This window comes from Hyperolius riggenbachi, chromosome 2 (genome assembly GCF_040937935.1).
Source record: "Hyperolius riggenbachi isolate aHypRig1 chromosome 2, aHypRig1.pri, whole genome shotgun sequence".
NCBI lineage: Eukaryota > Metazoa > Chordata > Amphibia > Anura > Hyperoliidae > Hyperolius > Hyperolius riggenbachi.
In genome coordinates this window covers 155,873,827-155,900,626 of record NC_090647.1, presented here as the reverse complement: position 1 = coordinate 155,900,626, position 26,800 = coordinate 155,873,827, and the positions used below count along the sequence as shown (strand labels likewise).

General features: G+C 44.1%; 1 protein-coding gene across 1 annotated transcript in view; it reads left to right on the top strand.

Moving 5' to 3' along the window:
* Window positions 1-879: 879 nt before the first annotated feature.
* Window positions 880-26,800, top strand: part of ITM2B (integral membrane protein 2B) — a 75,914-nt gene continuing 49,993 nt past the window's right edge. Inside the window, exon 1 of the mRNA XM_068267733.1 lies at window positions 880-1,101. Within this exon, the coding sequence (XP_068123834.1) occupies window positions 1,009-1,101 (93 nt within the window). The 5' untranslated portion in view covers window positions 880-1,008. The remainder of the gene's footprint in view (window positions 1,102-26,800) is intronic.

The window sequence follows — 26,800 nt, the reverse complement described above, 5'->3', positions numbered from 1 at the left end:
GGACGGTGTGTGCTGCCAGTCTGGTGCTCCCTTCTAAATGGTTTGCTAGTCAGTGTGCTCAGCTGCTGACCGCCTGATCTCTGAGCTCCCTTCTGAATGGTGTGCAAGTCAGTGTGCTAACAGCCTGACCTCCCTTTTGAATGGTGTGCCAGTCAGTATGCTGCCAGTCTGATCTCTGAGCTCCCTTCTGCACAATTATATGGCAGTAATTGCTCTGGACTGACAATATGATCCCCATCCTCCTTTCTGAACAATGTGTTATGGGCTGGCAACCTAACATCTGTGCTCCCTTTTGAATGGTGTGCCAGTCAATGTGCTGCCAGTCTGATCTCCCTTCTGAATGGTGTGCCAGTCAGTGTGCTGCCAGTCTGATCTCCCTTCTGAATGGTGTGCCAGTCAGTGTGCTGCCAGTCTGATCTCCCTTCTGAATGGTGTGCCAGTCAGTGTGCTGCCAGTCTGATCTCCCTTCTGAATGGTGTGCCAGTCAGTGTGCTGCCAGTCTGATCTCTTCTGAATGGTGTGCCAGTCAGTGTGCTGCCAGTCTGATCTCTTCTGAATGGTGTGCCAGTCAGTGTGCTGCCAGTCTGATCTCCCTTCTGAATGGTGTGCCAGTCAGTGTGCTGCCAGTCTGATCTTTGGGCTCCCTGCTGCACAATTATATTGCAGTAATTGCTCTGGACTGACAATATGATCCCCATCCTCCTTTCTGAACAATGTGTTCTGGACTGGCAACCTAACATCTGTGCTCCCTTCTGAACCGTGTGCCAGTCAGTCAGTGCTGCTGCTGCTGGTGGTGTTGCTATTGTTGTTGTGCGTCACTCCTATGTCGGCTATCAGCGTTCCTCTCTCCTCCTCTCTCAGCTATCAGACCTCCCATCCCTCCACCCTCCTCACCGCGGAGACTCAGGCTGCTGCTCACTCAGTCAGTGCTCACAGCCTAACAACAAAGCCACAGTCCCCGCACAGCCTCCCTCCGTCCCGCAGCCCTCAGCCGGGCTCTGAGCAAACATGGTGAAGCTCACATTCAATTCGTCCCTGGCGCAGAAAGACGCCAAGAAGGAGGATGAGAACAGCGAAGTGCTGATTATCCCCGAGAACAAGGTGAGGCGCCGGGGAGACTCCGCCATGCAGCTGTGTACTTGACTGGCTACTGCCCTCATATCCCTCCGCCCTGGCAGCATTGTAGTGTCCCTATGGGTGAGGTGACTGCAGCAGGGCAATGTCCCCCCGGAAGAGAACCGTGGTTGGGGGCCACAGGGTGGCAGCGATCTCTGTACTGAGGAGCAAGTGTGAGGAATGTGAAAGCTGTAAATTGCAGTGTCATCAATGACAAGGATGCCTGGACAGTGCTTGTGGGGGGCTCTGTGTGGTCCTGGTCTGTGGACCCCCGACTCCCCCCCCCCCCCCCCCCCCTCAGTCTCCAGGTGTGCTACCCAGGGGAGGGGGCGCTTCCATGCAGCCAGTCGCACCTGGTCGCCACGTTGCAGACCCCCCGGGAATTCCTGAGAAACCCTGCGGGCTTGGCTTGCATGAATCTGCCTCAGCAACACTATATCTCGGCTGATTTATGTCTTTCCCGCTCAGGCTTGTGCTGTTTGCTGTTGCTACACTGGGCTTGAACAAGGAAGGAATCAAATAAAATGGAAGCTGTTTGTGATCAGTAGCAGCAGCCCAGAGATAAGCTCTATAAAATGGCTGACAGGGTGCAGCAGCTCAGCCTGCATGCATAATGCTCAGTTTCGGTCTGTGTACACATCCTGCTCATTGCCTGTGCTTTGTGAGCCAGGTTTTAAGAAATGATTTAGCAAAAACTAGAAATATCCTGACTTGTCATGGACCATTTGCTTATCAGGTAGGCATTTGAGGCTTTGCACAAAGTATTGTTTACATTCAGTGCTGCCATATTGGCTTTGGTTCTGGTGTTTGTGTGATCATCACCACTCTCCAAGTGCTAGAAATTGTTCCAAGGCCCCTGCTCACTTTGCATGCATAATTGTCACCCATAACCAGGGCTGTGGAGTCGGAGTCGAGGAGTCGGAGCAATTCTGGGCACCCGGAGTTGGAGTCGGAGTCGTTGATTTCATAAACTGGGGAGTCGGATAATTTTTGTACAAAATCCACAGCCCTGTTAAGTATTAGACTAAGGAGTCGGAGTCTGAGCCATTTTGGGTACCCGGAGTTGGAGTCGTGGTTTCATAAACGGAGGAGTCGGAGTCTGAAGATTTTTGTACCGACTCCACAGCCCTGCCCATAATGCTTCTGTGAGGCAGACATGCCTGCAAACTTGGAATTCTAGTTATAGGTCTGCTTTGGTGGAACCCAGAAGTCAAAGGTGCATGGTTTTTTTTTTTTGGTTTTTTTTAAATGTCCCTTGTTCAGTAGTTGTGCTTATCCTTTTCCTCTGATGCGTGAACAGGGCTGTAGAGTCGGTCCAAAAATCATCTGATTCCTCAGTTTATGAAACCATCCATCCCGACTCCCAGTTACCCAAAATTGTTCCAACTCCTCCACTCCAACTCCTTAGTTAAATAATCACCAGGGCTGTAGATTTGGTACAAAAATCATCTGACTCCGACCCCCGACTCCTCAATTTATGAAACCTCAGACTCCTGGTACCCAAAATTACTCCAACTTTGCCTCCACAACTCTGGTTATTAATCATGGCAACTACATGTTGTCCTCATTTTGCTTTGGCAGTTCTGTTTTGGCCCTGAACACACTAGTGTGCTTCTATCTGCTTTTTTGAGTGAACTCCCTTGGGCTGAATTGGAACTTTGCTTCAAACTAATCAGAATTGGAAAGTTAAAACCCTGTTTCAGCCACCCATTTTTTGTTGTTGTTTGCTGGTAGTAAATTTGTGTCAAAGGCATAGTTCACCCAATGGGGAATATTCACTAAACTGCAGTAAGCAGAATGTGCATAAAGTCTTACTGCATGAAGAGTATAATGCAATGCATTTGCCACAGTTTAATGAATAGGCCTATCAGGTTACTGGCTCGCATTTTTCAAGATTGGTTGAAGACTGCAAAGACTTTCTGTGCACCAATTAACATTGATCCGTCCATATTTTTTGCCTAAAAAGCCCTGCTGTAGATGTTGTTATTATTATTATTATTTATTATTATATATATATATATATATATATATTTTTTTTTTTTTTAAGTGGGGAATAGCCGATTTACATTGCCTTTCACTTCATGAATGCAAGCCTTTTCCTTGGACCACTAGTAGTCATGTTTTTTTTTTTTCTTTAATTTTTTTTTAATATTTATATATCATCCAGAGCACTGTACAGTGTACAAAACAGACAATATTATGTTACTTTACAATGCAGATTGCATTCACCTTGGAATTGGGCCAATCAAAATCAGCAGGACATGTATTTTATTGTCCCAGTTCCAAACTACATGCAAGTTGGAATTCTTGTGCGTCTGTTGACCATATCTAATAGACAGCATATGGGAAAGTGCAGCAGCTACTCTATCCAAGTGCACCGATCACTCTGTGACCATAGCGGGAAAACTGAGCAGGGAAAACTGAGCAGAGTGTTGATTTCCTGTTCTTACTTAAAACATGCTTAGTACATCTCATCGCCCTGCCCTATCTGCAATAATCCATTTCTCATGCTTTTTTTATTTAGACTGAATTCACACTGTTTTTGTTGCATAATGTACACATTGGGCTCTATTCTCAATGAGTTACCGCATGAGTTAAATTAGGTAGTGATAAACACCGACCAAAATATCTCCATTTTCAAATTCACAATTTTTTTTTACCTCATGCGGTAAAAGTGAGGTAAAAGTGTGGTAATTACCTCAAATTTATCTCCAATTTGAGATTCTCAATTGAAAAGTTGGTGTTAATTAAGGATGTTTTTATCACCTACAAATGGTAGGTGATAATTATCACTTCTCTGCTTTTGGCCTTCAGGATGGAGCCTATTCAGCTTTGTTTGCTCGAGTTTATGTCAGTTTTACATAGAAGGCAGAAAAGACGAGTGTGTCTAATCTCAAGGCGCACTTTCCGACCTCGTACAGTCTTTTAGATGATTTAATAGATGCCGAGGAGGAAATTCTTCTCTGCTCTAAAAGATAAGCAACAGCATAATTACCTTTAAAGAAAAACATTTCTTTGTTACAGCTGATACAAATCCAGCAAACAATCTCCAGTGTATGTACTTCCTGCTTTCATGGAAGCAGACATGGGGTTAACATCCTGTGTTTACACATTAGCTGCTCTGCTGAGGCAGCCAGCTGGCAAAGCTGAGAGGTCAAATTACAGTTGTGATTATTCACAGATGAGGGGGAAGGACAGGCTAAATTATATACATACAGGGTGCATTTATATATGTTTTCCTTCTGTCCTGTGCAAGAGTTGAGGTCCCACTTTAAACGTGACAGGCTTTCCTGGGTCATCTCTGTGTAATGGGTGGCAAGTATATGGGCTGCCCTACAGTGGTCAAAAAAGCTTTATTTCCGTACCTATTACTGACAGTTTTATCACCTGTTTTATCACCTGTTTTATCACCTGTTTTATCACCTGTTTTATCACCTGTTTTATCACCTGTTTTACCGCACTTTTATCAAACATTTATCACACTTGGTACATTTTTAGTGAATACTCACTTTTTTCACTATTTTTAGTGAATTATAACTGGAGGTAATTTTTCACCCAAAAAAGAGTTACCGCACATGGTTTTGTGAATAGAGCCCATTGTGTGTGAATTGCAATAGAGACTAGCTATGTACGTTCATATAACAGTTCAGTACTAGCAGTCTCCAAGTCGATGGGAATGCAAAATTAAATAAGAAAAAAGAAAAAAAAAAAAAGCCAGATACCTGAGGAGAGGGAAGGCTCAGGGTTCTATAGAGCCTTCCCGTGCCTCTCTCGCTCATCGCTGGCTCTCCGGGAGCAGTATTTAACCAATTTCATCAAATACTGCTCTAATCCCCGCCGTGGGGGACTTCGGAAGCCCGAGTGCTCCCGAAGACTGGCTGCTCCTTACTGCGCATGTGTTGGTGCCCTCTCTCATGTACTCGCGCGCACAGTATGGAGCCACCTGTCTTTGGGAGGACTCTGCTATGCTCTTTATTCCCATTGACTACTGACTGCTAGTACAAAAATGGGGCGTACTGATGTCATGCCGTAGTGACCTGTCGCTCTCCCCGTATGTGGCAATCAACTGTCTGTGAAGCCCACTTGCTCTGCCGTCACTGTGACAGAAGAGCTCCGGTTAGCAGCCAATTACATTGGCGCACAGTGATCACAGGGTCAGGAGCCAATGAAATCGGCTGGTAACCGGTTCCCAGACCTCTGCTGTCATAGCGCTGGTGGAGCAAGTGGCCTGCAGTGGCGGGAGAGCGGCGTGATTTGTGGTAGTGATGAGAGCATGCGGCGCGGAAGTTGAAATCTACTTCCTGGCAAGGATAACCAGTCCTAAACAAGGCGTAGATCCGTTGCAACGTAGAGATGGGACCATGCCCATACAATTGTATGGGCAGTGAGTTCACGTGCAGAATTATTCTGCAATGCAATATAGTACCCATAAAGTAGGGTGAAATTGGACGTAGAAAACTCTTGTACTTCTTTCTAGGTACAAGAGTATTAACCACTTGAGGACCACAGTCTTTTCGCCCCTTAAAGAGAATCTGTATTGTTAAAATCGCTCAAAAGTAAACATACCAGTGCGTTAGGGGACATCTCCTATTACCCTCTGTCACAATTTCGCCGCTCCTCGCCGCATTAAAAGTGGTTAAAAACAGTTTTAAAAAGTTTGTAAACAAACAAAATGGCCACCAAAACAGGAAGTAGGTTGATGTACAGTATGTCCACACATAGAAAATACATCCATACACAAGCAGGCTGTATACAGCATTCCTTTTGAATCTCAAGAGATCATTTGTGTGTTTCTTTCCCACATGCACTGAAGTTTCAGGCTGCTCTTTTCCTCTTGCAAACAGCTTTGCCCTTGTTTGTAATTCCTCAGTATGTGAAAGCCCAGCCAGCTCAGAGGACGATTTATCCAGCTGATTAGAGCAGCTTCTCTCTTCTCTCTTATCTAAATAACACACAGGCAGTGTGCATAGAGGGGCCAGAAAGGGTGAGTTCATAGCAGAACCACAACACTGAAGAACTTGGCAGCCTTCCAGACACAGGCCGACAAGTCTGACAGGGGAAAGATACATTGATTTATTACAGAGACTGTCATAGTAGAAAGTGCTGCAGTGAGCCAGAACACATTAGAATAGCTTTTGGAACATGTAGGATGATAAAAAACAGGATGCAATTTTTGTTACGGAGTCTCTTTAAGGACCAGAGCCTTTTTTTCCATTCAGACCACTGCAGCTTTCACGGTTTATTGCTTGGTCATACAACCTACCACCTAAATGAATTTTACCTCCTTTTCTTGTCACTAATACAGCTTTCTTTTAGTGCTATTTGATTGCTGCTGCGAGTTTTAGTTTTTATTATATTCATCAAAAAAGACATGAATTTTGTCAAAATTACTTTACTTTGTGTGCTGACATTTTTCAAATAAAGTAAAATTTCCTATACATTTGAGCGCGAAAGTTATTCTGCTACATGTCTTTGATTAAAAAAAAAAACATTCAGTGTATATTTATTGGATTGGGTAAAAGTTATAGCGTTTACAAACTATGGTGCCAAAAGTGAATTTTCCTATTTTCAAGCATCTCTGACTATTCTGACCCCCTGTCATGTTTCATGAGGTGCTAAAATTCCAGGATAGTATAAATACCCCCCAAATGACCCCATTTTGGAAAGAAGACATCCCAAAGTATTCAAATACCTTGGGGTGTCTTTCTAAAATGGGGTCATTTGTGGGGTTCCTATACTGCCCTGGCATTTTAGGGGCCCTAAACCGTGAGGAGTAGTCTTGAAACCAAATGTTGCAAAATTACCTGTGAAATCCTAAAGGTACTCATTGGACTTTGGGCCCCTTAGCGCAGTTAGGCTGCAAAAAAGTGCCACACATGTGGTATTGCCGTACTCAGGAGAAGTAGTATAATGTGTTTTGGGGTGTATTTTTACACATACCCATGCTGGGTGGGAGAAATATCTCCGTAAATGACAATTTTTTTTATTTTTATTTTTTTTTACACACAATTGCCTATTTACAGAGATATTTCTCCCACTCAGCATGGGTATGTGTAAAAATACACCCCAAAACACATTATACTACTTCTCCTGAGTACGGCGATACCACATGTGTGCCACTTTTTTGCAGCCTAGGTGCGCTAAGGGGCCCAACGTCCTATTCACAGGTCATTTTGAGGCATTTGTTTTCTAGACTACTCCTCACGGTTTAGGGCCCCTAAAATGCCAGGGCAGTATAGGAACCCCACAAGTGACCCCATTTTAGAAAGAAGACACCCCAAGGTAATCCGTTAGGTGTATGGTGAGTTCATAGAATTTATTTTTTTGTCACAAGTTAGTGAAAAATGACACTTTGTGAAAAAAACAATAAAAATCAATTTCCGCTAACTGTTGACAAAAAATAAAATCTTCTATGATCTCGTCATACACCTAACAGAATACCTTGGGGTGTCTTTTTTTTAAAATGGGGTCACTTGTGGGGTTCCTATACTGCCCTGGCATTTTACGGGCCCAAAACTGTGAGTAGTCGGGAAACCAAATTTCTCAAAATGACTGTTCAGGGGTATAAGCATCTGCAAATTTTGATGACAGGTGGTCTATGAGGGGGCAAATTTTGTGGAACCGGTCATAAGCAGGGTGGCCTCTTAGATGACAGGTTGTATTGGGCCTGATCTGATGGATAGGAGTGCTAGGGGGGTGACAGGAGGTAATTGATGGGTGTCTCAGGGGGTGGTTAGAGGGGAAAATAGATACAATCAATGCACTGGGGAGGTGATCGGAAGGGGGTCTGAGGGTTTGGCCGAGTGATCAAGAGCCCACACGGGGCAAATTAGGGCTTGATCTGATGGGTAGGTGTGCTAGGTGGTGACAGGAGGTGATTGATGGGTGTCTCAAGGTGTGATTAGAGGGGGGAAGTAGATGCAAGCAATGCCCTGGCGAGGTGATCAGGGCTGGGGTCTAAGGGCGTTCTGAGGGTGTGGGCGGGTGATTGGGTGCCCTAGGGGCAGATTAGGGTCTAATCTGATGGGTATCAGTGACAGGGGGTGATTGATGGGTAATTAGTGGGTGTTTAGGGTAAAGAACAGATGTAAACACTGCACTGGCAGGAGGCAGCCAGTATAATAGGCTTTGTATACATTACAAAGTCTATTATACACTATCCGTGCGGCGATCCAGGTGCTAGTAACCCGCCGGCGCTTCCGAACGGCCGGCGGGTTACAGCGGGGGGGGGGGGGGGCGGAGCCAGTCGCCGGCGGCTGATCGCATCACGAATGACGCGATCGCCGCATAACCATGCCCGCCACCACCGATGGGCGTATTGCGGCCGTTTGGGACCAGCCCTTGCCGCCGCCCATCGGCTTAAGGCGGTCGGCAAGTGGTTAAGCTAGCCATACATCTCACGATTCTGATTCATTGAACAAAGCTATTGACTTTATTAAGGAATCGCCTTCAGTATGAGTGATCGAAAGTCGATCGACTAGTGAAACACACACTACAAACTATATCCTATGCGGTTCACATTCGATCTGACCGATGTTGTCTCCATGCTCTGAATGCAAAAATCGATTCAGTTGATTGAATATGTGAACAGTAGCAGATTCCTGTATTCTGCTCGAAAGACTAAGTTGGTTGTTTAGACCTGATATCAGCCACTTTTCATCAATTGGGAATTCTGGAACACTCTCGATTCTATAAAATTATCAAATCAAATGGTCAATTGTACAGCCAAATTGCTAGATGTATGTAGATGCAACATTTTTCCCTCCCACCACTCTCTGTTCGGAATTGATGATTGTATACATTATCTGTGTCTTCACGGTACCATTATATGGGAAGCCGGCTGCGAAAGATTGCCTTGGATGAGAATATAGTGTGTGTATAGTGGTCCCAATTAGGGATGGTCGGAAATGCCAATTTCCGATTCCGCGGTAAATCCGCATTCCGACATTGCCAAATACCGATTCCGCTTTCCGCTACCAATTTCCGCATTCCAATACGGAATTTCCGCCGGAAATTGCGGAAATTCCGCCCGACTTTAACATTGATTTTCTCAAAAACTATAAGGTCTTTTTGAAAACTTTTTTTTTGCATTTTGTTCAGGAGATCCTGCTTAATAAACCCTGAAAATTTGGTGTTTCTAGGACTTAAGGGGGATTTGCTATCAACCGCTAAAGTCGGCGGATTTTTACTGTAATGTAAATGCAGAAAATAGGCAGATGCGGATTTTCTGCATTTTACATTACAGTAAAAATCCGCCGACTTTAGCAGTTAATAGCAAATCCCCCTTAAGTCCTAGAAACACCAAATTTTCAGGGTTTATTAAGCAGAATCTCCTGAACAAGATGCAAAAAAAAGTTTTCAAAAAGACCTTATAGTTTTTGAGAAAATCGATGTTAAAGTCGGGCGGAATTTCCGCGATTTCCGGCGGAAATTTCCGCGATTTCCGGCGGAAATCCGCCTAACACACTTGCATTACCGATTTCCGATCGGAATTTCGGAAATTACATTTCCGTGGAATCCGAATGAGCATCCCTAGTCCCAATACATCATCTTGAACAAACCTCAATGTCCTTCCTTCAGTGGTTAGGGCCCATTTCCTCTGCATGCGTTTTGATGCGATTTTCATGCATGTGTTTTGCCTATCACAATGTTTGGCTTTTCCACTGGTGCAGTGCAACTTGTAGGCAAATACAATTTCTGCTCAGTTTTTGAGCATTTGTGTACAGTCAACAGGACGGGGAAAAAAATTGCATGAAAAATGGGGGGCTAAGTGGTTTTCTTGCAATTTTTGCTTTACTGTAATTTTTTTAGCCATTCTAATTGAAAATTGCAAGAAAAGCAAGTAAAAAAAATGATAAAAATGGCATTACAGTGCATATGCAATTCTTAGTGGAGAAAGGCCTTCACAGTCCAGGACTGTCACTCTGAGACCTGGGCAGTGTGACTGCTAAAGTGAAAACCGCTTCAGATGCCAAGCCTTGTTATAGTGAAATATTGTGTACTTGAGAAGGCTGGAGAACTACACAGTGATGACCCACCTACTGTGGGAAGTGACAGGCTGCCAGGTGAACAGAAGATCACAACATAGTCCTGGATGACAGCAAGCAGACAGGCATTCAACATTTCCATGACTGTTACTAATTAATTGCTGTAAAAGCAGTTTGTCATCAGCTTACCTAATTGTTGGTGAATTTACAAACAAATACTATACAGTATTTTATAGGACAGGCTTTCTGAACCAGGGTTCCCTGAGTACTCTGCAGGGGTTCCTTGGCATTTTCCCCACATCATTAGGAAAATATAATAGGGATTACTGTAAAAAGAATCACTAAATTAGGGGGCCAGAATAATAATGAGCACATTAATAAAAAGCACTAGGATGAGGAAACAGTACAATGAGGGGCAATGTAATAGGGGGTAGTGAATTAAACAGCCACACCTATTTTTAAAGACAAAATACATTTTTGAAGGCAAAATAATTGCAGGGGTTCCTCGATCGAAAAATTTGCAGGGTTTCTCTAGGGGAGAAAGGCTGTTCTAGGGGGTTCCTATGCCAAAGCTGATCTTACACATTTAATAGCAAACATTGACCTCGATTCATAAAAAGCAGTGCGATAAAAATCTTGTCAGGAAAATACTGCACTCGGTATTCTCCCGGTCTGTGTGCTAATTCGTAAAGATTTCCCCAGCTGCCTTTGAAGGTCGGTAAATTACCGCAGCCCATTGAGCGGTAGAGTAGAGCAGTGTGACGATTCTCTCTTTTGCCCTGCACAAATGACTCAGACAGATGACTCGCACAGACTTTCCCTGCCTGCTCAAATTACTCACACAGACTGCTTTCTGGCTCTCTCCACAGATGACTCAAACAGACTTTGGCTCTCTGCACTTTGCATTCATCAGAGGTGTCGGTAACTATCCTCAGGCTTACCGCTTGTTGCAGGCTTTATGAATTGACATTTACTGACATGTGTTGGAGGTAACTACAGCCAAGTCGGTAATTTATCTCCCTGGTCGGTAATGTCAGCTTTTCATGCGGTAACAGCCTTTATGAATTGACACATTTCTAAGTGGTCGGGAAAGTCTGCGTTGCCGCATTATGCACGCATAGATATGCGGCAACGCATATTTTTGTACGCGTTGCGGCCCGCAATAGCGCTAATTACAGTCGGGAATGCGGAAAAAGCTATGCTTGGCCAGTCCTGACGGGCCTGTCGGCAAAGACGAAACTAGCTGGCAGCGGGGGACCAGAGGATTAGTGAGTGGCTGCGAGGGCACAGGACTGCTGCAGGGGGCTGAGGTGAGTAAAACTCATTTTTTTTCTGGCTTAGGTTCACTTTAAAGCAGTAGGATCAGCCATACTATGCCAGGAAAAAAAACACATATATAAGTAGATAAATACTAGATCTACTTACATAACACATGTATTATACTGTCCACGTTTTGATTTCAGTGAATGTTATATAGTAAATTACGAAAATTCTGTTCCTGGTGGGGGCCATGTCTTTTGCCCACAGTTAAGGCTAACTCGTGATGTCATTTCTGCCCTTTACTTTTTTTCTTGTCTCCTCCAATCGCTGAGTCGCCTCAGCCTTGCTTGTAAACACAAGTGAGTAGGGGATTAGGTTTCAGATAAGAAGCTGGCAGGGAAATAAAGGGAAGAGAAGGAATAGATTATAGATAAAAAGAACCCCCAGCATGCAATTCTTTGGCACGACTACTAAAGGGCCAGTGTTTGTGATAACTCCAAATCATAACAGCAGAAAAAGTTTTGAATGCAGGCTTAGCATCTTTATCACTTAATACATTCAGGCCAATTGCTGTTGAAATTTGATTTTTATGGTGACGATACCGCTTTAAGGCCGCTATTGAAGCATCCTGGGCCTCCATAACACCTGAGCAGTGCCACAGGCTGATTGCCTCCATGCCACGCCGCATTGAAGCAGTCATTTCTGCAAAAGGATTCCCGGCCAAGTATTGAGTGCATAACTGAACATAATTATTTGAAGGTTGACCTTTTTTTTTGTTTTAAAAACACTTATTTTATTGGTCGGATGAAATATGCAAATTTTTTGAGATAGGAATTTGGGGTTTTCATGAGCTGTATGCCAAAATCATCAATATTAAAACAATAAAAAGGCTTGAACTACTTCAGTTGTGTGCAATGAATCTAAAATATATGAAAGTCTGTTTATCAGTACATTACAGAAAATAATGAACTTTATCACAATATGCTAATTTTTTGAGAAGATCCTGTATACTAGCCATACTGGGGCACTATACTAGCCATACTGGGGCACTATACTAGCCATACTGGGGCACTATACTAGCCATACTGGGGCACTATACTAGCCATACTGGGGCACTATACTAGCTATACTGGGGCTCTATACTAGCTATACTGGGGCACTATACTAGCTATACTGGGGCTCTATACTAGCTATACTGGGGCTCTATACTAGCTATACTGGGGCTCTATACTAGCCATACTCGGGCTCTATACTAGCCATACTGGGGCACTATACTAGCCATACTGGGGCACTATACTAGCCATACTGGGGCACTATACTAGCCATACTGGGGCACTATACTAGCCATACTGGGGCTCTATACTAGCTATACTGGGGCACTATACTAGCTATACTGGGGCTCTATACTAGCTATACTGGGGCTCTATACTAGCTATACTGGGGCTCTATACTAGCTATACTGGGGCACTATACTAGCTATACTGGGGCACTACCTACCCATACTGATCGCTATACTGGGGTAACTATACTAGCCATACTGGGGCAACTAAACTCCCTATACTGGGGCAACCCCAGGCCCCCCCCCCCCCTGTAACCCGCTGCGCATGATACTGTCCACTAGGTCGCGCATCGCCCCCTAAACCGCCCTTAAACAGGCTAAACTCTCTAAATATATACAGTGTGCGTTTCTCTGTTTTCCTTCTGTCCAAGAGGTCAGGTCCACTTTAACTATCAATAGGGGATGCAGAGGCTGACACCGCAACCGCCCCCCCCCCCCCGACCAGTCCTTCATCCACCTTGTTAGCTCTGAGTTGATGATATGCTGGCAATAAACACCCTTTTATGTGCATTGCATAGTGCTAATCCTAAAACTGTTTCGCTACTCTGATTACACCTTGTTATAGCTGCTACATTTCCTACCCCCTGGCTTATACTCGGGACACTAATTTGGGGGGGGGGGGGGTCAGCTTATACTCGAGTATATACGGTATTTGTGATTATTGTGTTTTACACAGCATTTTTTGTAAGGGGACTTTTTGGTCCTTTTTAGCCCCTTACAGGCAAATGGGAGTTCTGGTTCTCCATGAAGTTGCTGGGCAATCTGTAAGGGCTGGTTCACACTGTGAGCAATTGCAAAGGGCTACAGCAATGTTGCCCTATGAGGGTGTTCTCACGGCAGCCTTTCGATTTATGAGAAAATCGAAAACGTGCTGCCTGTACCATTTTTGATTATTTTTTTTAGAGCATTTTTCTTAAATCTGCAAAAATAATCCATTCCTTTAAAAATGCTAATCTCTTTGCAAAATCTTGATCAAGTGCTTAGCGATTGCATTTTGTAGTGTGAGCTAGGCCTCACTTGCATTTATTTAGAGTTTTAGAAAATGGAATTCAGCGATACTGAGCCAATCGAAGACTGCTTCTAGTGAGTTTGATTTCGCTCATTTTAAAGTTGTAACTTAGCATTATTTTGTTCATGAAGACCTTACAGGGCTTCTGCATTATTTTCCCCAGGGAAGGGAGTCCTCATGAGGAACTTTCTTCTCTCAGCCACAGTGTTTCCTTTTGTTGCTTTCCTGCTCTGCTCCGCTTTCTTCTTCACTTGCTGTCTGTTCATCCTAAGGTCTGACCTCCCATGCAGGGAAGCTAACCGAGGTTAAATCACGACTGATTACTCGTGATTCAGAATCACGAGTAAATTGCTGCAGGCTGAATGCGGCGGGTTTAATTACCCATAATGCCGCCGCCTGCCCTGCGTGTCAACGAGATTACAAGCGTCCTATTGGTCGCGTTGCAAGGCTCTCTATGGCGCACTTCCTTAAAGCCAGAAGGAGGAAGTGCGCCATAGCGAGGCTTGTAATCTGACCAATAGGACGCTTGTAATCTCGTTGACGCGCAGGGCAGACGGCATTATGGGTAATTAACCCCACCGTATTCATCCCTGCACCTGCAGCAATTAACCCTTATTTGAATCACGAGCAATCAGACGTTATTACTCGAGATTACCTTAGTGAGCATCCCTGCTCCCATGTTCTCTTTGTTCATTGAACCATAGCCATATAACTGGTGCATCAAGTGGAACACGACCATCCTGCTGCCGTGATAAACTACATGAGACCAAAACTTGGGACAGATGGTAATTAAACAGGACACAGAGGAGCTGATCAGGTTACTATAACCAATGGGTTATGCAGTGAACATCCCCTCCACATAGATAAGAAAGCATTAAATTAGTTACCTATCCTAGTGGAATGCTAAGGGCTTGTTCACACTGTGAGCATTTGCGTATTTTTTTTAAGCGCTGGTGATTTTAAAAATAGCCCTAAAAGCGCTGGTGCAATTATTCCCCCTTTGTGAGTGTTCACATAAGAGCGGTTCGATTGCGATCTGCTTTCAAAAGTGCTGCCTGTACAATTTTCTAAGCGCTTAGGCTCAATGGAAGGTATAGGGAAATCGCAAAGCGCTTTGTATAGTGATTTCCTGAGCGCTTCTGTGAATACATTGTATTTCCGAGTGAAAAAAAACAAATCGCTGTGCAAAAGTGCTTAGAAAAGAGCTTTTCAAAGTGCTGACAAAACTCTCAATAAATCGCTCAGCTCTTGCGATAGCATTGGCGATTTATAATGTGAACATAGCGTAAGGGCCGGTTTCCACTGAGCTCGTGTGTCTTACAGAACGCACGCCAAAACACGTGCAGTGATGCAAGTACACATTATAGGGATTCGGATGCGTGCTGGGGAAACTGCAGCATGCTGTCCAGAATCGCACTGCAATTTGTTTCGGATGTGAAGTCATTGCCCGAGTAGGCTGTTTTTCCCCATCTGACTCCCTTGTGCGGAAACTGAAGATTCAGAAACAGATTTGGCCCTAGTGGAAATGGACTTTAAACTGTACCAAAGATGACGTGGCATGATGAGAAAGAGGTTTATATACAGTGGCAAGCATACAGAAACTTATGCTGTACTCCCTTTTTTTCTGTTTTTTTTTTCTTTTTCTTTTTTTTTCTTTTTTTATTCCCTGCCTGAAAGACTTTGATAGTCGACTTATAATAAAACTGACAATTTTTCTCCAGTTGGGCTCACTGATAACAAATTACAGCTATAATACACTTTTCTAAGCAGATAATTGGGCTTCTGACTGCAAGCGAAAGGTAAAAAAGGTCAATAGTTCATGTATTTTCGCTCTGGGACTCTTGAGACACTGCAATTGAGCAGAAACTCAAAGTAAATGTTTATACATAAAATAGTCTTGAGATATCTTAAAAAAATAAATAATTTTTAGGAGTAGGAAGACAAATCGAATTGTTTCTCATTACGGTAGTTTTTTTTCATCTCTGTTTCACTTTAAAGGAACTTTAGAAGAATTACGGTTTCAGCCAAGGAAAATATGAAATGTCCAGGTGTCCCTCAATATCACTATCCTCCCCTTTAAAGGGAAGGTTCGAGCTGATTAAAAAAAAAAAAAATCTACTTACATAGGGCTTCCTCAAGCCCCTTGCAGCCGTCTTGTGCCCTCGCCGCAGCTCTGGTGGCTCCCGGTCCCTTCCGGTGCAGATGGCGACCTCACCAGGTCAGCCTCTTCTGCACTTCAGCGTGCGGCTCACTGAATGGCACTGATGTCATCCAGATCTACTGCGTCTGCGCGGTACAGTCTGGATGACATCAGCGCAACTCCGTGAGCCGCATGCTGAAGCGCAGCAGGCAACTTGTACTGGAAGGGGTCCCCGAGCTACTGGCGGGAAGTTCCTGTCAGATCTACGGATCTAATCGATAACTCCCAACAGGTTCAATCTGATTCCATACACTTCCATACAAAATCAAGATGAAAAAATATTGGAAATCACTGGACCTGTCAGAAATAATTGATTCAACCAGTCGACCTGATGGGATATTGCATTAGTACCAGGCATTAGTAATTTTACCTGCATTTTTAGTAATTAAACAGCAATTTGCTATTTGTATACAAAGTTGAATGTGCTCTTTGGTCTGTTAACCCTTTGATGGATTTTTTTTTTCTGAACAAGTTCTTCCTAGAAGTTTCTATGGTGTGGCTGATCTGGTGAAGCCGAGATAAGATTTTGACTACAGTCTCGCTTTAGTGCTGGGTACACTTGATTCAATTTTCCGTCCAATCGTCCGGTATTCTGACAGGAAGTTGTATTGTGTGTACATATCCAAACTGCTTCTGACCGGTAATGGGATCAATTTTCCAATGATAACTTTGCAAACTCGATCCTGTTATTGATCATTAGATCGGACTTGTTGAAAATTATTGTATCCAGTCGATAAGACAGGAAATTTCATCATGTGTATTAAGTATGAAGTTTTGTGTACATGTTAGATTGCTCACAGCTGAGTTGGCCTTTCAGGACAGTCCCAGCTCAGAGGCTATCTTGTGTACAGGTGTTTTTTGTTTTTTCTGATCAATGAAATCCAAAATCTTGTTGATCTGATGGTTCCCTGGTTGATGTTTACCTCTTGTAGATGCAGTTGATGATGTTGAAGATAGTCATGTGGCAGTACATGTTTTCCAAATCTCCGCTCTACAATTATGAGTGAGTTAATGAGCACTAGTGGATATTTTGATGAGTCAGCTACATATATGTATCCTGGTAAAGTTTTCAGGAATGTCTGAAAAGCTTCCACATGCCAGGGTTTCCCTGTACCTTTGTAGTTTTTATAGCCCTGCGTTTGTGTCTGTGTGTGCAAAGACTTGTAGACGTTTTTTGTGAAATCTATAGTTGAAAACCCAATTCCAGGAAAATATTTACAGCTATCGTTATATCCTGCAAACTAACAGGATATAAGCCCGACGAAGGCTGCAAGGTCAGAAAGCTTGCTTATTTTTATTCATTTTTAGTTAGCCAATAAATGGAATCATCCTGATTTATAACAACTTGTTTTTACTGATGGCTAACACGGTACAATACCCTACTTGTCTATATATCTTATCTAAAGGTTTAGATAGTTTACACAGCAAATATAGCTGCAAACCGCTTTAATAGAAAATTATTTCTTCCTGTGATACAATGACAGCAGCCATGTTGTTTGTAAACATTCCACAGAGGCAGGCTTATCTGTATCTTGATCACTAAGCCGGTGAACAAAACCTAATCCCCCTCCTCCCGTCTCCCCTCTGCCCCTGAAATCAATGGCTAGTAAAACTTCCTCCTCCTCCTGCCCAGACTGAGCTCCCATGAGCCCTTGCTACTGCCAAGGCTCTCTGCAAACCTGTGGGTGTGGTTTATTTAGTTTATAGGGAATTAGAGTATTAAAACAAAAAAGTATTTGGCTTGAGGATTGCCCTATAAACAATAGGAAAGGAACACAATTATGCAATGAGTAAAAGTTCACCTCGGATCCACTTTAAACATTTCTGTAGCTCTGCAGAATTACATGATCAGATGAGCTCCTCCTACTGGAAACACTAGGATCCTTGCCTAAGAAAGCAGAAACTGCTTGGTTGGTCATTATTTATAAATTACCTGTATATCGTAGACTGGATATTTGTCTACATCAGTTGCTAAAACCAGTGGTTCTGGATGCTTGCCTGGCTTACAGCAGTGTTCTCCCCAGAATTTTTTTCCAGCTGGGTGGCATGAAAAAGTAGCCGGGTAGGGCGAGATGAGAGAATGCAGGGCAGGTGCTTCTCTGCACAACTCTGCTTACAGCATAGGAGGAGGTGAGCTGATGACAGCCGGGTACTCACCAAAACTAGCTGGGTGGAGCAACCGGCTAAAAGAGCCTGGGGAGAACACTGTTACAGGGCGAAAAGAGATAATTTGACCTTCAGTAATGGTGCATTGTGGGTAATAGGGCTGCACGATTTTGGGTAAAATCGAAATTGCGGTTTTTCTCTTTGAAATTGAGATTTCGATTTATTCACGATTTCTCAAAACAAGCTTTAGCGGGGGTGGGGGGGCGGGGTCAGGAGCCTAGCTATGGCGGGCTCTGTGTCAGAAAATTTTGCTGTGAATTCGCATTGCATTTCAGGCAATGCACATTTGTAAAGCCTGAAGCCCTCTATGATGACCCCTCGGCTTAATGTGCGTGCGGTAGTACTAATGTGCGGCGTACGGGACTCTTATGAGCCGGGCAGCGAGGGGCGGATCCACTGACAGAAGCAGTGCATATTCATGAATGCTAATGAGCCGGGCGGCGAGTCCAGTCCGGAGCGGCACACACAGCTTCACCAATCACTGGATAGCGATGGTATGACGGCAGCGGTAGGCGGAGCTGTACAGAGCGTACAGTACCGCCTCCGTCATTCCATTGCTTTCCAGCGATTGGAGAAGCTCTGTGCCGCTCTGGACTGGACTCGCCGCCCCCCCCCGGCCGCCCGGCTCATTAGCATTCATGAATATGCACTGCTTCTGTCAGTGGATCCGCCCCCCGCTGCCCGGCTCATAAGAGTCCCGTACGCCGCACATTAGTACTACCGCACGCACATTAAGCCCCCAGCCCCCCCCCCCCCCCGGCTCATTAACATATGGAATATGCACTACGGCGTCTCCTCGGCGCGTAGCGGTAGGCGGACCATGCGGCCAAGCACGGGCACAGCGGGCACTGAAAAACGAAAACCTCCGGACACTGACGATCCCCAGATCGTCTTCACAGGAACCGCGATTTCGGTTTAAAACTGGAAAATCGTGCAGCCCTAGTGGGTAACCACAAATGTTCACTTATAGCTGAATTATTGCAAGTTTCGTTCTGTTTTAAGAAGGCAAATTTCACCTAAAATTAAAATGAAACGCTTGATATTCCTGTTTTCACACAAAGGATCTGAGGCTGCTTGCAGTTAACTGCACTTTAAAAGTCCAGCCCCAGGAAAATAAACTATTGTAGTTTTGGAGAATGTGGTAAACGGCTAGAACCCGTATTTGGATTTTTACTGCTGTCTTCTGTTTCCATCTGTGAGATGCTCTCCTCATGTCTTACAGACAGGAAGTGGGAAAATTTCTCCACAAGTGACAAAAACTGCAACAAAAGCGTTTTTATAGAATCCTGACTGGGTCTTTTGGCCGTGTCTTAAGGTCCGTACACACGCCGGACTTTAGGCAACGACGGGTCCGTCGTTGCCTCCCGCTGGGTGGGCGTGCCAGCGACAGTCCAGCGTGTGTACGCTCTGTCGTCAGACTGATACGGCCGCTCAGAAACAGCCGTATCAGTCTGACGACAGAGCGTACACACGCCGGACTGTCGCTGGCACGCCCACCCAGCGGGAGGCAACGACGGACCCGTCGTTGCCTAAAGTCCGGCGTGTGTACGGACCTTTAGCAACAAAGCCATATGGAGATCCCAGGGACAGGAAGTAAGGAAAAATCACTCCGGTGGTAGAAACAGCAATAAAAATACTCCAAAGTTTTAATCACTTCCACACTGTGCTTTTCTTGTTCTCTGTACAACTCCCTAATTTTCATACAAGGCTTAGGTGTTAATACAAAGAGAGTCTGTAAGAAGTCAGTTGTAATGCGTGCTTATCTGCAGCTACTTGTAGGGCAAATGATCTGTACACAGTGCATCATTATGTCTTCCATTCCCAAATCATGATTGTAGATGGTGGTTGCCAGACAGGAATCAGCCATGTGGGAAATGCAATGTCTGGTGGGTTGTTGCCACCCACCTTGATTGGGTGCAGAGCCAAATATACATTGGAGCAGTGAATCCACTGCCTTTGAGTCCTCTGCCTAAAGGGGCCCATACACTGGTCGATTTCAGCCGTTGATCGACGGCCGATTTGACTGCTCCAATAGAATCGGCTAGAAATCGATGCAGGAAGCATGATCTATTTCCAGCCGATTTCTATTGATTTGCTTGATTGGTCCAGATGGAAAATCTAGCTGCTGGCAGCAGATCGATCGCCCATAGAGTTGCATTGGATCGAATGGTGCAATAATGCATTTTTGATCTATTTTCAATAGATTTCATTCTGAGATCTATTGAAAATCTGTTCCTAGTGTTTGGCACACATCAGATTCTACCTGACAGGCATCTAACAGGAATCTGATGGTTGAATCTGCTGCAAATCTATAAGTTTATGGCTACCTTTTAGGTTGTGGGCATGTATCCAATTTTAATTGGTCAAATGCCTATTAATTGTACCACGTCCATGTAGTATGAGAGATTTCCTACACAATCTGTCCGTAGTAGTCAGAATCTGTTGGTCCTCGCACAGCTTGCACATAGCAAAATTGACCAATCAAAATTGTATGTATGTATGCTTAAGTTGCTTTATTAGTGTGAAGATTCTGTGCCAGCTGCTAAAAATAATACTGTTACACATGGACTTTAAAGAACAACTAAGAAGTAATTTGGTATAAATCCATTTTTTGTCTTCTCAATTGTCTGAAAAATGCTGTGCCATGATTAGACTGATGGTGTCGAGTTTGTGAGGGCATCAATCTTCACAGGGAAGACGTGAAGCATCGTGTGGCCTAATGGATTTCTAGTCCGCCCCCTCCCCAGCATGCTGCAATACAATAAGGCCCTATTTCCAATAAGCATGAACCCAGGCTGTTCCCCGCTGTATCGTTTCCCCACTTACGAGAGCGGCAGAGAAACGCTGTCTGTCTCTCCTATGGCTTGGTGTCCAGATCACACGCAGCTGAATCCCTATAGCCATGTATGGCACGGCTTAGTGATTTGGGCTAAGGCCACGCAGCAGAATGGAAGCCGTGGCTTAAAGGGAACCTAAACTGAGATGGGTATGGATATTTCCTTTAAACAATACCAGTTGTTTGTCAGTCCTGCTGATCTTTTTGCCTGCAATAGTGCATGAATCACACACCTGAAACCAGCATGCAGCTAATCCAGTCTGACTCCCGTCAGAGCACCTGATTTGCATGCTTGTTGAGGGGCTGTGGCTAAATGTATTAGAGACACAGGATCAGCAGGAGAGTCAGGCAACTGGTATTATTTTAAAAGTAAAAAACCATATCCTTCTCAGTTTAGGTTCCCTTTAACCGGATATGGCCGTGGCTCCTATTGGAAACTAGCCCTAATGCTGGTGATACACTGTACGTTTTCCCCCTTATCAATCGAGCCGCTGATGGCTCGATTGATAATTTCCAACAGGTCCGATGACCCTGCTCGATCCCCGCAGGGAGTCAAGCGGAAGATAAGGAAGTGCCCGCGGGGTCGAGCGGGAATCGATCCGGCGGCTAATCGAGCAACCGGGTCGTACCGTGTATCCCCAGCATAAGACTTGCATGTTTGCCACAGCAGGCTGCAGGGCTGTGGAGTCGGTCCAAAAATCCACCGACTCCGACTCCTCAGTTTAGGATTCCACCGACTCCACGACTCCGACTCCTCTAATTTGCATATTACAATTTTGTTGATTGAAAGTATGTAACATGAAATTCGTCTCTTAACTGCCAACGCTTAGGAATTTTACAAGACAACTGAAGTGAGAAGGATATGTAGACTACTATATTTATTCCCTTTAGACTAAAACTAGTCCTTGGTAAGAGTACTTGTAAAAGGTACAAACCGGAACAAAGAACATCTATCAGGCCCTAGGCAGTGTAAGTGTGGGTACATGTAAGAATGATGTGCAGGTACTCTGCAGGGGAATGAGGAGATTGTAAACAGACAACACCTCTGTGTTCAATGTGCACAGCATTCTCAGTGGATTCCCTGCAGCTCTGTGGGGAGTGCATATGTAGAGTATAGTACTACTGTGTAACAAAGTAAACCTGAGACAGATGAAATTAAAGTTTTATACATACCTGGGGCTTCCTCCAGCCGCCTTCAGGATAATCAGTCCCTCGTTGTCCTCCTCCGCCACCTGGATCTTCTGCTATGAGTCCAGGTACTTGAGCCAGTCAGGCGTAGTGCGCATGCACACACTCCGCCGCCAGGAGCATACTACACCTGTGCAGCACTATTGCGCAGGTGCAGAATGTTCCTGGCTGTGGGAGCGGCATGCGGCCGGACAGCGCTGACTGCCTGAATTACCAGGACTCATAGAAGAAGATCCGGGTGGTGGAGGACAGCGAGGGACTGATAAGCCTGAAGGGGGCTGGAGGAAGCCCCAGGTATGTATAAAACTTTACTTTTCATCCGTCTCAGTTACCCTTTAATTTGTAGTCACCAAACCAAATTTTAACAACATATCAAATTATTTGATTTCATCAGCAAAGGGAGTGCATACATTTGCATAAATCAGCATCAATGCAGAATTATTTCCATCTCGTTGACCATCTCTATTAGTGACACAGCTACACATCAGGCTTTATTCTTACAGCATAGATGTTATTTAGTATATATAAGAGATTCCTGTGTACACATCATATATACAGTCACAATCAGATATGTATATCTGACCTTAAAAATACGGGGACTGCTTTATTGAAGCAGCACAAGTAACTCATTTTGATTGGTTTATTTCATTTTTGTGGACTAAGCACAGCTATTACTGTATATATACTGTATATATACATTATTTTTAATGACTATTATCTGAGAAATAGAACATTTTATCATATTTTTTTATTTTAATTACAGTTACAAATTCATTAGGAGTCGGAGTCGGTGCATTTTTTCCCGACTCCGACTCCAGGCACCCAAAATTGCCCGACTCCACGATTCCGACTCCACAGCCCTGGCAGGCTGTCTGCTAACAGCCCACATTCATTCAAATAAACCCCTGCCTACATTTAGTGACGACACCCTCCACCATCTTTCATCTAATAGTGGACATTGCATGCGCATTATGTTATTTGAGCACAGCAGGAGCGAGAGTGGATTTCTCTGACTTGTCAGCTTATGTTGTAACCACAATCGTGTGGCTCTTTCATATCACAGTTTGCCATTGGGGGGGGGGGGCACAGGCAATGGATTAGGCCACAGAATCATCCGCTGTGAAGATATATGGGCTTATTTAGCTGACACTGACGGTCTAATGAGACAGCATTTGTAATTTAATAAAAACGAAGCCCTCAGACTATGTATAGCAATTATTCATTCTTAAAAATGTAATTACCATCCTGAACCACATACATGAGTAAAGAATTTTAACTTTCTACTTGCAACGCAACCCTCACTTTAGAGGGCGTTAAAACACAAATGGAGCACAAACTAAAACTGTGTGCTGGTTGTCTTTAAAATAGTCGCACAATAAAGTACCCTCATCTTTAGCATATTGTTGTTTATGAAGTTCGGACCAGGAAAGAAAATTACAGCTCCCATGATGCAATTGGGCTTTAGCAATGTAGATCTATCTAAATTTTGTTGGCAAAGAAAGTGAGGCCAGGAATGGGATGGGCACAAGTGCTCAATTTGCCCTTTATTGAAACTATGTAGTCCCATCCATAGCATATAGGCCAGCAAGTAATGTGCCAAATTTGTTTCCCATGGCAATTTTCTGTTAAGTTCTGTGTTGGTTTTTAGGTCAGGCAGCAGTTTTCTAGGACATCTGTCCATTTGACTCTGAGGTGGGGGGATCCCTGGCAGCAGAAGTCTGTCTTCTTGTAAGCACTTGGCCTCTTTTGTTGTGTAACACCACTCTTATGAGGCCCCGTTTCCACTATCGCGAATCCGCATGCGTCTTGCGTATGCGGATTCGCATAGACAATATAAGTGAATGGGCCTGTTTCCACTTATGCGTCTGCGGGAGCGTTTTATTGTGCAGAGAAAATCTGCACGGAACACCCTGCAGAATTCGCCTGCGTGTGGAATGCAGGCGAATCGCACACAATGTATTTAATAGGGAAATCGCATGCGTTTTCCCCATGCGTTTTTTGCTGCGAATTCGCATGCGAATTCGCATAGGTACCAATGTAAATTCACTCAGGCAGTGACATGGTTAAAATCGCATATACCCTCACCTATGCGAATTCGCATGCGAATTCGCGGAAATTAACGCATGCGGAATCGCATCTGCATGCGATTTCATCAGCGGTGGAATCCAGGCGATTCCGCACCGCCATAGTGGAAACGAGCCCTCAGTCTAGTATGTGACTTTAAAGGAAACCAGAAGTGAAAGGAATATGAAGGGTGTTATTCCTGATATCCTTTAAGAAAAAGCTAGTTTTCTGACAATGTTTTAATATATTTTAAACAAAACTGTACATGCTATGTCAGATAGACAGAGCACAGTCCTGTATCACTTTGTGCATCGACATGTAAGGGTGCCCGGTTGTCGATATGTCACGTTTTTAAAGCACTTGGCCGGGTGCGTGGCACGGTGGCAGTAGCATCATTTGATTTCCCTATGACTGCTTTTGCCAGTCTCCCTCCCAACCTCCCCCCCCCCCCCCCCCCATATATGTAATGTGTAACCCCAGGACCTGTGGTAAGTGTCCCAGTGTAGTTTGGGCTTACCTTTACGCTGGTGTGCTTCTCCTATGTCCTGGAGGGGTGGGGAACACCTGACTGACTGAAGGCAGACAGGCAAGTAGTATTTTTATTTTACAAGAAATGAAGTAGAAGCGGGGTCCATTTATATATATTTTTTTTTTATTTTTTTCCTCCCACTTTAAGCGGACATTTAGTGAATATAACCTATTCACTGGGTCCTCTTCTATAAAGTTATAATCCCCTGCCATGTCTTTCTTTTTGTGAATTACCTGTGGCTGCATGTTTCCAACTTCTGGCACATACTCTCCCTTGAGCTGAACTGAGGCTTCTGTCGATCCAATAACAAACCCTTCTGCTGAGAGGTAATGCAGAGCTGTACAGAAGCTGACAGAGAAAAGAAAACTCTGCAGTTGATAAGAGTGAACAAATGCAGATTATAATATTCATGGAATATACTGTTAAATTCTGCAGCAGCTAAAAGCACTGCATCAAATGCTCCCTGTGTAATTCAGTGCACTCCCTCCTTCCCCTGTATGTTTTTTTTGTCAGCATGCACACAGCTTATGCTGGTGTATGTACATGGTGCGCATGAATACATTACATTAGCTCCTTTGTGCGATTGGTATGATGTGCTATCTGTCCCATGAGAGGACGCCAGGATGTGTGCTCCTAATCCCCAGATGGGTCTGATGCAATGAATGTTTGCATGTCTGCACTATGCATGTTACAGGGCCAGAGTTAGGACACCTACGTTTACCTAGGTACTTCTGCGCAGTGTAGGTGACTAAGCATAAGAATGCATTCTTCTGTGAACTAAAACCATGGCTTTTAACTTAGCTGTAGGGATAACAGTGGTGCCTGGATGAGTGAATCTGTGAATGCATTTGTTTGAACATTTGCATGCGAGAGTGCGAAGGGTTAATAGATTTTTGCTGTTTTCTGGCCACACCCCCTTCAGCACCTCCCTTTTCCTTAATAACTTATTTAATGTCCTAACTAGAGGCGATGTGCCTGGATATGTATTTTTTTTTTTTTGTTTGTTTTTTTTTTTTTTATCTGATGTGTGCCACACACTAGGAACAGATTTCCAATAAATTCCAGAATGAAATCTACTGGAAATGGATCTAAATGTATTATTGGAGCATTAGATCCAATGCAACTCTATGGGCCATCGATCTGCTGCCAGCAGCAGATTGACTTAGATTTTCCATCCTGTCAGATCAAATCGATCGAAATCGACCATAAATTGATTTTGATAGGATTGAACGATGGCTGAAATTGACCAGTGTATGGGCCCTTTTAGAGTCTTCATTTTGGCACCTTTCTCCCCCTCTACATAAATAAAATATGCTAATCCGATGTCCATAGCACAATTTTACGCTACACATAGTCGGGTTGTTTTTTATGTATCTGAGAAGTTTAACATTATTTGTAAGCATTGTTACTGTGTTGCATGTTTTATTTCATGGATAGTGATATGTTCTGAGCTTGGCATAAGACAAACAACTGAAATAAGAGATGACAGTTCTAGGTTACTACCAGACTTCCACCTAAATAATTCATGTTTACAATGTTGGATACACAGGGAGGAGGATTTGCATTTCTGACTAAATGTTATGTATGTGTTCTCAACAGGCTCCTCACAGGTCCTCTGCCAAGACAGTAACAACAACAAATATGTGAATCAAACCCTTAGTTGCTGTATAGCTCATCAGAGCGAACCTTCATCTTAAAGAGTACGGCTCGGGTTCAGAAACACACATTTCTCAGGGATCGGGGCCACACTCCTCTTCTGTCATTAGTGGGGCTTCGGCTTTACGGTGCAGGCACAGTATGGCCACGCTTGTGCCAGAAGGCACGTGGCCTGATCAGATTACCAACAATCCCTTGTCAGTAATTCTGAGTGAACGCCAATGGGGGACTGGAGGAGGCCATCAGAAGCCTCATTGGGATCCAGAGACATTTAGTGGCAAGGTGTACCCCTAGAAAGCGCCAGCACACGCTGGGTCCTAGTAAGCTGGGAGAGACTTGGGGTTGCTCAGGCAGGGTTACAATGCATGGGCACTGGAAAGCTTGCACATATTTTCTCCATGAAGAGAGCATTAGAAAACTAGCAAGTTATGGGGAGCAAAGGAAAGATGA